Raw genomic sequence first — 12,266 nt, forward strand, 5'->3', positions numbered from 1 at the left:
TTGTCCTGCAAATTCCAAAACCCACATCATGGTGCTGGCACAAGCAAGGGGTAGCAGGTACAAGTCTTAGTGTTCCTTCATCTGAGTGCCCAGGCCTGCATCCTCAGGTGTGAGCCTGGTTCCGCCCTGGGAAGGGGTCTCCAGACAGCATCCTGACGCGTCTCCCCCTGCAGGCCGGCGCTGCCAGCCCCTCTCCTGTGCTCTACAGACCCCGTGACCCCACCCTGTGCTCTCTCCCTCTGCAGATCTTCCTCTGCGGATCGGCATCTCATCCCTGTGGCCTTTGTGTCTGAGAAATGGTTCGAAATCTCCTGCTGACTGGCCGAAGGCTTTTTTACCTCCTGGGGGCAGGGCAGACGCCATGTGTCTATTTCATGGTAAGCATGCTGCTCCACTCCTCCTGTCTTTACTTGGTGGGGGTGGGGGGTGGGGGTGCTGTTGAGGGTCTTTCTCTAAGTGGGACATGTTTTGAAGGATCGCTGGATGGCAGCTCTCTGAAGTGCTCTGATGGAAGAGGAGGAGGAGGAGGAGGGGAGGGGGAGCAGGAGGGGGAGGAGGAGGGGGAGGGGAAAGGGGAGGGGGGGGGAGGGGGAGGGGGAAGGGGAGGGGGAGGGGGAGGAGGAGGCGGCAGTTCTCCTGATCCCTAGTGGGGCTTCAGGACTGTCTGGCCGTCTACTCTGTGCCATTCTCGAGGTGGCTGCCTGGCGTGGGCCCCTGGGGCGGGAGCATCACCCCTGGATGCAGCTGGTCACAGCTCCTTCGCAGCAGGAAGACATTGGGACCGCAGCTCTGTGAGCAGGGTTGGCAACCCCCCCCCCCGGCCTCAGGGAGGACAAGGAGCAGAATTCAAATACAATTTTGAAATATAAAAATAAGAGATAAGAAAGAACATGATAAAGAAAGAAAGTGGAGACATCTACTAATTTGAAGCCAGGGACCGACACCCAAACAGGATGAATTTTCCACGCTCTACTGCCTGGGAACATTTGGTTTGCTTTCAGTGATATTAATGTGGATGCAAATGTTAAATGGCTTCTCTGGTGCCGAATCTCAGGATGTGATGCCAGGCTGTACCTCACCCAGGGCTGGTGACCCCATGCCCTGTACGTGCCCAGACTTGGGGAACAGCCAGGATTTTCATGTTTGTTTTGGGGGTGATATCAGGCATGCTAGACACCCTCATTTTTCTCCTGTGCCACCCCAGAATGAGCCTTACCCTGCAATCCTCCTATCCCAGGCCTCCAAGCCCTTTGGGGGCATCAGGGAGGGACCTCTCCTCCAGAAAGTGCTCTTCCTCCTCCTCTTCACTGTCCACACAGAGCTGAGTGGGAATTCCTGTGGACAGAGGGAGAGAAGACTGGGAAGTTGTAGGGGACTCAGTCCGCAGCACTCAGCTGGTCAGGGGGCAGCTGCATTCAGTCCAGTTTTGTGTTGGTCAGCTCTCGATCCCAGAGCTAATAGTTACAAGTTCCCTCCACTTTGGGTTTCCAGCCTTACTCCCTGTGCTGAAGACAGAATGTTCCACCAGTGGGCAAGGGCATGTGATGAGATTTGTCAGAGGTCTCTGTGGAGCCCGTGTGGCCAGCAGGGGAGTCTGCCTCAGCCTCTGGGTGGCAGGCAGAAGTGTGGTGCATTCTCAGAACAGAGGCTCTGGTAAAACAGTGGCTGGCCCCTTTGGCATTGCAGTCAAACTCATCATAGGAGCGTGCCGATTAGCAGTGGGCTCTCAGGGTCAGCCTGGAGATGTTCAGTAGGTGCCCATGGTGGGTGGTTCTAACTCAGAAAGTGCATTAAAGGCTCAGCATAGTGGTGCATGCTTGTAAGCCAGTTCTGCCAGAGGTGGAGGCAGAAAGATCATGTCCCAGGCCAAGCTCCAGGCAAAAGCATGAGACTCTGCACAAAAAACAAACTAAAGCAAAACAAAAGATGATGAAGGCATAAGTGAAGTGGGAGAATGCTTGCCTAATATGCACAGGGCTCTGAGTTCAATCCCCAGTGCTAAAAAGTACGACAATGCTCTCTGGCCTGGAGATGGCGGGTCTGTGACAGCCTCTACTTCCCCTCTGCCCCCATCCCCGGGTTGAGGACCCACAGAATGGGGGCCGCCCGTCCTCAGCTTCAGGCGGCCTCTGACACAGGGGCCACTCGGTCCAAGGCAGAGCTCGCTTAGCCCCCACAACAATCCCACGGGGGAGGGGGGGGATCGGATGGAGGCCAGGGGAAGGGGAAGGGAAATGATGTGACCAGGGCAGTCAGGTTGTCAGCGATGGGGCTAGACTGCCCCCGGGGGCCTAGCCAAGGGCCCTGCTTGCTGCAGACCATCCCACATAGCGGACAGCTGAGGGACACAAGATCTCCAAGTACACAGGCTTCTCAGGGCCAGGCAGCCTCCTCTGCTGGACAGGGGCCAGCTCTGCAGTGCCCGCAGGCTTGAGCCCTGGACCCTTGTGCATGAGAGCAGGAAGCCACAAGAATGAACTTCTACAAATGCCTCTGATTATTTGTTTCCAAATCTCAGGAACCACCTCTCTCCCTCCATCTCATTTGCTAGATTCTTGGATCCCTTCTCCACTGTGTACTGAAGACTCCACAGTATTATTGGGTTCTCCCAGCCCCCCACTTCTCTGGGCAGGAGCATGAGATGTACGTACCCCATAGGTGGGACCCACTTCTCAACCCTGTTATTTTCTGAGCACGCCCTGCGTGCCTGAGGGGATGTCCCTGGACACAGACAGCTCGAGGGTCCCTCCCTGGGGGCCTTACAAAGCCACTGGGCAGCTGGGAGAGCCAGGGGCCATGGAGATATACTTAGATGGCCGAGCTCAGCCACCACATCTGTTGACACAGAGTCATGGTTTACACCTGGTGATTTTCCGTGGCACAGACCGGACCAGGAGGGCTGTGCAAACAGCCTCGTTAGTCTGTGATAAATGCTTAAAGATTCCGTTTCTGTGTGTCCGACAGACTATTTTTCACTCACTGAAGTGAGGGTGTTTGGATTCATGAATCCTCTGATTCTAGTAATTAATGCCTGGACATGAACATCAAGCTGGAAGAGTCAGAGAGAGAGAGAAAGATCACTCAGATTTACTAGGGTACTTATTGTCCCTTAAATAAACAGCAATTAATACTAAAACATTTAATTAAGGTTTAAGAGCCAGTGGAGATATTTATCTCTCACATAGTTGTTAAGACGCTCCAAATGCCTCTTTAATGATGATGTAGCAGGCCGTGCCCATGCCATTCCCAGGCCACCTGCACATGCACATGTGAGACCCAGCCATGGCTCTTGGCTTCCCTGCAGACAGGTGTGTGCCGTGCCCAGGCTGCCTCCTCCGGGGCTCGGCCTCCTTCCGAGGTTGCAGCCAGTTCCTGCTCAGATCCTCCTTCAGTGGGACCAGGTTGCTCTGGACAGAGATTAAGTGAAGCTAACTTCCTCCCTCAAAGGAAGGGAGCACCTTGACATTAGCTCCTGCTCTAATTCCTGGCCATTTTTCATAGGACAAGTAAAGTAGAGAAAACCTCATTACATTCACTCCATTTTCTTTCCCCATTCTCCAAAGCCACTTTATCCTAGACAGAGCCTCAAAAACCATCAAGGATCATGAATCTAATACAAGTGACAAATAAGTTATCCTGTTATTTGGTTCAAAAATATATTAAAGATACACCTAATAAAAATAAGAAGAAGTGCACCTGAGCCTTCCCACTTTGTTCTTTAAAAAAAAAATTGCATTAGTGGAGTATCAAGGTTTTGGTATTCAAAGGAGCAGTCTTTTTCCAAAGTCACACCCAGACTCTTTCTAGCTATCATCTGCGATCACATTGAAGAATCTTAGGTTCCAGACGTCCTTTCCCACTGTGGAGAGCTGAACAGTAGCTGCTGTGCCAAGCAGTCTGGCTGCTGTCGGTTTGTTCTGTTTTACAAAAGCAAATGCTGAGCATGAAATCCAGAGAGACCATGATGTTTACAGCCCAAATCTCCCTCCAGGCAGCAGAGGGCAGAATTTATCCCAGATCCCATCTCCAAGATGGCTTTTCAGTACACACAGTGCTCTTGTGTTCACCTGCTTCTTTTCCTGCCCCGGGATTCAGGACTGGCCGCTCACATCTCTATTGCCTTGTCCGGCCTTCCTCCAGGCCCATGCCAGGCAGGGAGGTCTGTGGAAGTCCAAGCAGACCCCGGAGTGGAGCTGCAGGGCTGGGCAGCAACTTAGGGCCTGGCTGGGAATGGGAGTGAGTGGCTGTGACAGACTCAGCCCCCTGCTTGCTCTGAAAACAGCATTGCTGCTCCTAGTTTATGGTCGGAACCATTGCCCTTTATTTCTGGTTTTGTGTTGTTGTTTTTTTCTGTCCCAAGACATGAGATATGGATAAGCTTAGAGGAGACTTTCTCCTCCAAGAGACTTCTTCTCTGAAAGACTCCAGCCACAGGGAGACTTTGTCCCCATGTGTGGCTCTCAGGGGCTGAGCTCTTCTGAGAGGCTACTCTCTACTCAGGAGCCCACTGCAAGTGGTACCTGGAAGAGGTGTCAGACTGAAGGGGGTCGGTCCAGGGCTGCCCCCCTGGCCGGGACTTGTTCAATGTCAGGATGGAGAATAGGAAGCACTCCACAGGAAACTGGCCATGAAGGTGGGGTGGCCCTGTGATTCAATGTCCCCAACCTGCTCAGAACAGGTGTGGGCAACAGCGAGGCTCCATTAATACTCAGTAATCAGAGGCCAGGTAAAGTGGTTCACACACACACACACATTATGTATATACACACAGATAGACCATTTACATTATCTATTATACACACATATACACATACATATATGTATTATATATTATATACACAATACATATGTGCATAAATATGCACCTATGAATACATGCACACATATATCAGAACCAAGAATAAAATCACTAAGTCCAGCCTTTAATGATTCTGTTTATTTGTTTTTGTATCAGTTCTGGGGCTTGAACTCAGGACCTGTGCACTCTCTCTGAGCTTTTTCACCCAAGGCTGGTGCTCTACCACTTGAGCCACAGCTCCACATCTGACTTTTTGGTAATTCATTGGAGGTAAGAGTCTGACAGACTTTCCTGCCTGGCCTGGCTTTGAACCACCATCCTCAGATCTCAGTCTCCTGAGCAATTAGGGTGACAGGTATTGTTATGCCCAGGTCTCAGGACCCCCACCAAGAAGACCACCGAGAGTCAGACTTTACAGCTGTTTTAAGGTTTTATTTAGACGGGCTGCAGCTCGAGCCTCATCCTATACTCCGACACAGTGGAGCCTAGGAGGAGAGCCCCAAGCTAAAGATTTGCAGGGCTTATAAAGGCACACAACCAACCAGTTGTTTGGATTACCACCACGTGTTGCTCTGCTAGACAGAATTTGCTGATCTTAGGTTTAGTTTAAACAAGCAACAAGTGGTCACTGCCTCAAGTACTTTAACCCTTCATTCCCCACCTTGACTTATGGTCCTGAGACACAATCTTGTGGCTCCGGCTCCAAACTAAACTCCAACAGCTTAGTCCCTCTCTGACCTTAGCCATAAACAACAATACCAATAACAATTAGTGCATTTTTCTTTTCTTGATGCGTATGCGGAGTGGTTGGGTAGGATGCTTGGAGACTTCCCATGTTTCCCCATGGTCGTCCAGGGCAAAGGGGTCAGCCGATCTGGCGTGGGAGCAGTGGATCCAAGCAGCAATGCCATCCACCTTAAGGGCAGTGGGTGTAGCCAGTAGCACCATGTAAGGTCCCTTCCACCGTGATTCCAGAGATCTCAAGTTGTGCCTTTGAACAAACACCCAGTCCTCTGGTTTAAATGAATGGGGGGTAGGAATAGAAGCAGAAGCATATAATGCTCTAAGCTGGGGCCACATACTCTTATGCACCAGCTGTAAATAGTCAAGCTTACACAGAAATTCAGTATCATCCAAATCAGCAAGCAATTCAGTCTCGAGGCTAGGGATAATGGGTGGGGGGTGTCCATACATTATTTCAAAAGGAGTAAAGCCAAGCTGATAGGGTGAATTTCTTACTCTAAACAGGGCAAAAGGAAGGAGTGATACTCAGTCTGTACCAGTCTCCAAAGCCAATTTAGTTAAGGTCTCTTTTAGCGTCCGATTCATTCTTTCTATCTGCCCTGAACTCTGGGGTCTATAAGCACAGTGCAATTTCCAATCAGTCCCCAGTGCCGCGGCTATTCCTTGACTTACTTTTGAGACGAAGGCCAGTCCATTGTCCGACCCAATGGTGGATGGAAAGCCATACCTGGGTAGGATTTCTTCCAGGATCTTCTTAGCCACAACGTTCATGGTCTTATGCTTTGTTGGGTAGGTTTCAACCCATCCTGAAAAGGTGTCTACAAAAAATTAGCAAATATTTATATCTAAATTTTCCAGTTGTAATTTCTGTGAAGTCTACTTCCCAATACACACCTGGCCTAGCTCCACGGAGGCGAGCTCCTTTTGTAACCGGTTGATTGGGGGCATTGGTGAGCTGACAGGCTACAATTTTTAACAATGTCCTCAATGAGTTGATTTCCTGGCCTAATTTATACTTCCGAGTGTCGGAGCAAGTCCTGCATTCTTTGGGTTCCCATGTGAGAGACCCAATGGATTCTCTTAAGAATCCCCTTGCCCAATCTTTGTGGCAAGGTAAGTTTCCCCTCACCAGTTTTTCACCAGTCTTTGTTTCCTTCTCTGTCCGGGGGTTTATAGGCCATGGGAATTTTCTTTATCCACTCCAAGTCTTCTTGGGAGTACTGAGGCTCAGGAGGCAAAGCTCGTGGCCCTGGGTCTACTAGAGTCAGTACTTCCGCTCTGGGCTGGAGGGCCGCCTCCTTAGCTGCCTGATCGACCAAGTTATTTCCTTTGGTTATTGAATCAGTTCCCTTTTGATGGCCAGGGCAATGCATAATGGCAATATTTGCTGGTTCCCATAAGGCCTGGATGAGGCTTAAAATTTCTTATTTGTTTTTAATAGTCTTTCCCTCAGCTGTCAGCAGCCCCCTCTCTTGGTAAATGGCTCCATGGACATGCACGGTGGCAAAAGCATACCTACTGTCCATGTACATGTTTAGTCTCTTCCCTTTTCCCATCTGTAGGGCTTTTGTTAGTGCCACTAGTTCTGCTCTTTGTGCAGACATTCCCTGGGGGAGTGCTTCTGCCCACACTATCTCAGTGTCCGTGGTGACTGCTGCGCCCTCATACCATTTTCCATCTCGAATGAAACTGTTGCTGTCTGTGAACCAGGTATTCTCGGCATGTGATAGTGGCGAGTCCAACAAGTCTGGCCTCTTTTCCTTGGCCCGGTCTCTCTTTTCACGCTCAATTTCACGTTCTCTGTCCTTCCTTTCCTGTCTTTGCTCCTCTGTCTCTCTCTTATTGTAAACCTTTTCCACCATGGCTACTAGATCCCTAATAGACTTTTCACCAAGTCTGTCTAGAGCCTGCAACTTTCACTTTATATCTGGTGCAGCTTGATTTATATAGGCCGACTCCTGGGTCTCAAGATCATATGGGGTATATTGACTAAAAGCTTCAATGAGCTGCTCAAGATATGCTGCCGGACTTTCACTTCCTCCCTGTCTTATATCATAAACCTTGGCCATATTAGTAGGTCAGCGAGCTGCTGCCTTGAGACTTGCCAACAGAGCCTGGCAGTAGACAAGGAGTCGTTCCCTACCTTCAACCGTACTGTAGTCCTATGTTGGTTAGATCTCAGGAAAATAGGCAGCGATCAGGGCAGGATCCGTGATGGGCGCTCCTGTGTGGCCAGGGATATGTTTCTGGGCTGCCTCTTGGATACACTCTCTCTCTTTGGTGGTAAAAAGGACCTGTAAAAGCTGACTGCAATCATCCCAAGTGGGCTGATGAGTAAAGAGAATAGTTTCAAGCAAATGAATTCCTGGGGTTTCTTAGAAAAGGGGGCATTTTGGGTCCGCCAATTGTATAGATCACTGGTAGAAAATGGCCAATACTGGGGTTGCTGTTGACCATCCGCATCCACAGGACCTACGGTGCATAAGGGCAAAACAGCTGCATTAGAAGGGGGGTTGATCCCACGGCGTCATCAAGTGACTAGCCCCTCAGAAACTTTAAGGGCAGGTGCCGAAGGTTTGGCTGCTGGTTCTATAGCTCTCTCCTCCTCTTGATCATTCTCAGGCTATGCAGAGGAACCTGAGAAGGGAAGTATGGGGGAGGAAACATTTCTTCTTCCAAGTTATCTCCCTGAAAAACCGGGAGGTACAATTTCTTTTCCTCTTTCTTAGTTTCTTTTTGTAAGTCTAGGGGGCTAGATGGATAGTGCCCATGGTTTCCCATCAGTTGTACAGTCCAAAACACAATAAACAGTACAAACAAAAGACACACAGGCCTGACAGTTTAAAAAAAGCTTACGAAGTGGAGATCTCCCAAATTGGTCTGCTGACTCCTGTAGCGGGGAAGCAGAAGGAGCAGACCCACAGTGGGCAAGTTGGGCCTCAGTTAGGAGGCCATCTTGGTCAGTTCTGGCCCAAAACTGAACCGACTCATGCCCCACAGTTCTCATGGTGGGGTTCCAAGGACCCCCCCTCAAAAGAGGATCTGGGACGTCTCCCAGTTCCTCCAGGGTTGTCGTGCAAGTGCGTCTGCTTCGACAATCCTTTACACAATACGAATTGGAGTGGCCATCCTCACAAAGAAAAATGAAAGGAAAACACACAAACAGACGAATGACAGGAAAAGACAAATTTGACAGCTCTGTTTTCCCTTCGGAGTCTGAGGTCTTGGGCGTCTGTGGGGGGATCCCGGATGAGCCCCCACTAATATGTTGTGTTCAGGTTGCAGGACACCCTCCACCAAGAAGACCACCAAGAATCAGACTTTACAGATATTTTAAGGTTTTATTTGGATGGGCTGCAGCTCGGGCCTCGGCCTACACTCTGACACCGTGGAGCCTAGGAGGAGAGCCCTGAGCTAAAGATTTGCAGGGCTTATAAAGGCAAACAACCAACCAGGTGTTTGGATTACCACCACGTGTTGCTCTGCTAGACAGAATTTGCTGCTCTTAGTACTTTAACCCTTCAGGTATAAGCCACTAGAAAGACCCCACTTGCATCACTTAAATTTAACTGGAAAAATGGATATAGCAAAGCTTGCCATTTTTACCTTTTGTAAGTTCACGTGGAGTCCATTTGCACCATGGGGCAGGGACAGCTCCATGACCAAGCCCGCAGCCCTGGTCCACCTGCAGCTTGCCTCCACCCAGGGCCTCCGGACCCTGGCCCCTCCAGCCCCGCCCCTCACATCCCCACCTCTGGCTCTGCTCCCAGCCCTGCCCCTCACATCCCTCCTCCGGCTCTGTTCCTCCAGCCCTGCCCCTCCATCCCCCTCCTGCCCCACCCCTCCAGACCCTTCCCCTCCTCTTCTCGTCTCCATGAATCCCTCGACTCCACGTGGCTCATCTGAGTGGAACAATACAGCACTTGTGCCCCGTTTTCTAACTTTGGAAAACTCTAAGGAAGGCACGTGTGCAGGAGGGATAGTTCTGTGTGTGCTAAATTACTTCGTTCTTTCAGACCCCTCTCTGCCCCATTCTAGAAGGTTGGGAGGGATGCATGGGTGGAGGCTGGGTTAGGAGCAGCAGCAGTAAGGTTAGCGAGAGGGGTCCAGTGTGGATTGGACAGGACGTCCCATTTCTTTAGGAAGGTGACACGGGGCCCACAGGGGCAATTTCCCTTTCAGCCTCACAGACAGCCTTTGGGGTAGTGGGACAGGTGAATCGGCATCCCAGGGTCCAGCCTCTGATGTCCAGGCTAGGTTCCCCAGAGAGGCCATCCTCCTTACCTGCCCCTGGTTGGATGGACAGACATGTCAAGGCTTGGCTTTGGCACAGGTCAGTGATCTATGCTGTACCTGTGCTGTTCATGAACACACTGCAGGGGTCCCTAGCCTTCGTGGCTGTTCTTAGCATGTGACCTGGAGCCTGTAGGTGCTCTCTGCCCAGGAGCTTCACCCCTCAGTTTCCCCAAGTCAGTAGGGCAGGAGGAATCCACAGAGAACTTGGTGACACCTTCAACCAGGCCCATCATTGATTCTAGTGGTGTGCTCTTAGGAGCTCTCAGTCACAGCACCACCCATAGGACCTGCTGAAGGTGGCTGCAGACGGCTGACCAGGCCCTCTCAGACAGGGTCCTTGCTTGCTCTTCAGTAAGGTACCGTCCATTAGATGTATTGATCCCTTAAGAGTGCTAGCATCAGTGAGCCTCCTGCTGGTGGTGGAGACAGAAAGACAGACAGACAGATACACCAGACGACTGTTGTGGTTCCTCCTATGGGGTAGTAGAGATGGCCAGTGTAGCATCTTCTTAGGTCAAAGTTCTACAGATCCCTGTCACGGGCTGGGGTCACATCCCACTTCCTGGCCCAGAATTCCCATTGTCCACTGCATTTTTTGCTGGCCAGTTCATCCTCCAAGGCATTCTGTGCCTCCCGAGGCCATGTTGGTGCCAGCTAATGGCTATGGAGAGCAAGTGGGCTTTTTGCGCAGCCTCAAGGCTCCCCGTGCCAGGGCCCTGCCCTCCCTTCCCCGACCATCTTCTAACGTCTTCTTCTCTTCTTTCCACACAGGATCCCGTTGGTGAACCTGTAAAAACAAAACAAAACAAAAATACAAAACCTAAAACTAGACTATCTAAGGGAAGCTGCCATTCTGTTTGCCGGCAGAAAACTCACAGAGCGGGACACTCTAGGCAAAATATATTTTTGTACAAATGCTCATGCCTATGGGCCGCCGCCTCCTCCTGGAGTTTTCTTTGGAGAACAGAAAGAAGAAATGCAAGGAGGGGACTGGAGTCAGAGAGCCACGGAGACCAAGCAAAAAGGACAGAAGGAAGGATACCTGACGTCTGGAATTTGTACCACGATTCTGAACCCATGCCAATAATGCCATTATGTGCCATGATCTGACCCCAAAGCTTGGCTGCAAGCTGGAGCCAAGCGGACCACGCGTAGAAATTTCACAGAAAACAGGGGTGGGAATCTTCCGATAGAGTCACTATTTCTGGTTATTATACATATATAAATATATAAATACCAACAGAGACACACATATACACACATACACTTTTTTTGTACTGTAGCAATTTTTGAAGATCTTCAATGTTCCTTTTTAAAAAAAAATGAAAGAATTGTGTTATAGGTTACAAAAAAAATCTGATTTATTTAACTTGCTTAGTACGAACAGAATAAACTGGTGTTTTCTACTTTGGCCACGCAGCTCACACACATGCCACATACAGCCACACACACCTGCAGACACACACACACACACACACCACACACACACACCTGCACACCCGCATCTATACGCATCTATTGGAGATACAGTTCCACAGGTGAGCATATTCGTTCTTCTTCCTAGTAACCTGATGTGTCATCCCTGGGGGCGGCTTCATCAGATGATGTGCCTCTTCAGTGACATCTTGTGTCTGCCAGATGTTTCCTGAGTGATACCCAAGTGAATGCTTTCTTAACCTTGGGCCGGAATTAAGGATGCCACAATTTTCTATATATATGTATACGCACACCTGCATAAATGTTACCTTTCTTCATTTACTTGCTGGAAGCTGCTACCTAACAGCCACGTGAACGCTTCCGTCGCTGGCTGCCGACAGGCGGGCCTGAGCACCAGGTTGGGTGGGTGGTGGATTCTCGAACATTTGTGTTATACAAGCGTAGACTGAATTAAAGAGATTTTCCAGTTCCAAACATTAAAGGAAATATATCCGTACACCGTGTGTGCATGTGTCAGGAGAGCACTCAGGAACGCACGGGGGCTCCTGTATGTTGGGAGGTGAACCCCACGGTTCTGCACTCAAAGCCCAGGCAGCTCCTGCTCTGCCTCTCCTGGGCCGCGGCTGCCTCTGCATGTCCTGCCCCCCATCCATGGGCAGACAGCGTGCTTTTTCTTGAGCCCACGAATGACCAAATGCCAGTGGAAATGGCACCCTCTTGTCAAATCCTGTGAGCTCACTGTTGGGTTTTATTGTCCAGAGTCCTGCCAGGGAAGCAGGAACCCTTAGTTCTGAGAATCCTCACCAAATCCACTGTTAGAAGCTGCTGTGCTCCAGGGGGACAGCTCCCTCCCCAGCCCCTTCTCATCAGAACACCCTGTGTCCAGGGAGCATCGTAAGGGAACTAGGGGGTCCATCTCTCAGCCTGCCCCTCTCTCCTTGAGAGCAGCAGAAACCCAGATCAAATGTAGGTGTTGATCAGTCTCCAGAGA

The 12,266-nt window shown here is 50.3% G+C and overlaps 1 protein-coding gene across 2 annotated transcripts in view; it reads left to right on the forward strand.

Moving 5' to 3' along the window:
• The window catches only part of Ajap1 (adherens junctions associated protein 1), a 124,250-nt gene extending 112,479 nt beyond the window's left edge, over positions 1-11,771 (forward strand). For both annotated transcript variants that reach the window (XM_070037187.1, XM_070037188.1), the window contains exons 5-6: positions 246-377; positions 10,610-11,771. In XM_070037187.1, coding sequence (XP_069893288.1) covers positions 246-318 — 73 coding nt within the window. In that variant the 3' untranslated portion in view covers positions 319-377; positions 10,610-11,771. The remainder of the gene's footprint in view (positions 1-245; positions 378-10,609) is intronic.
• Positions 11,772-12,266: the final 495 nt, after the last annotated feature.

The sequence above is a fragment of the Dipodomys merriami genome, unplaced genomic scaffold, assembly GCF_024711535.1.
Source record: "Dipodomys merriami isolate MVZ:Mamm:240054 unplaced genomic scaffold, mDipMer1.0.p SCAF_28, whole genome shotgun sequence".
NCBI classification, from domain to species: domain Eukaryota; kingdom Metazoa; phylum Chordata; class Mammalia; order Rodentia; family Heteromyidae; genus Dipodomys; species Dipodomys merriami.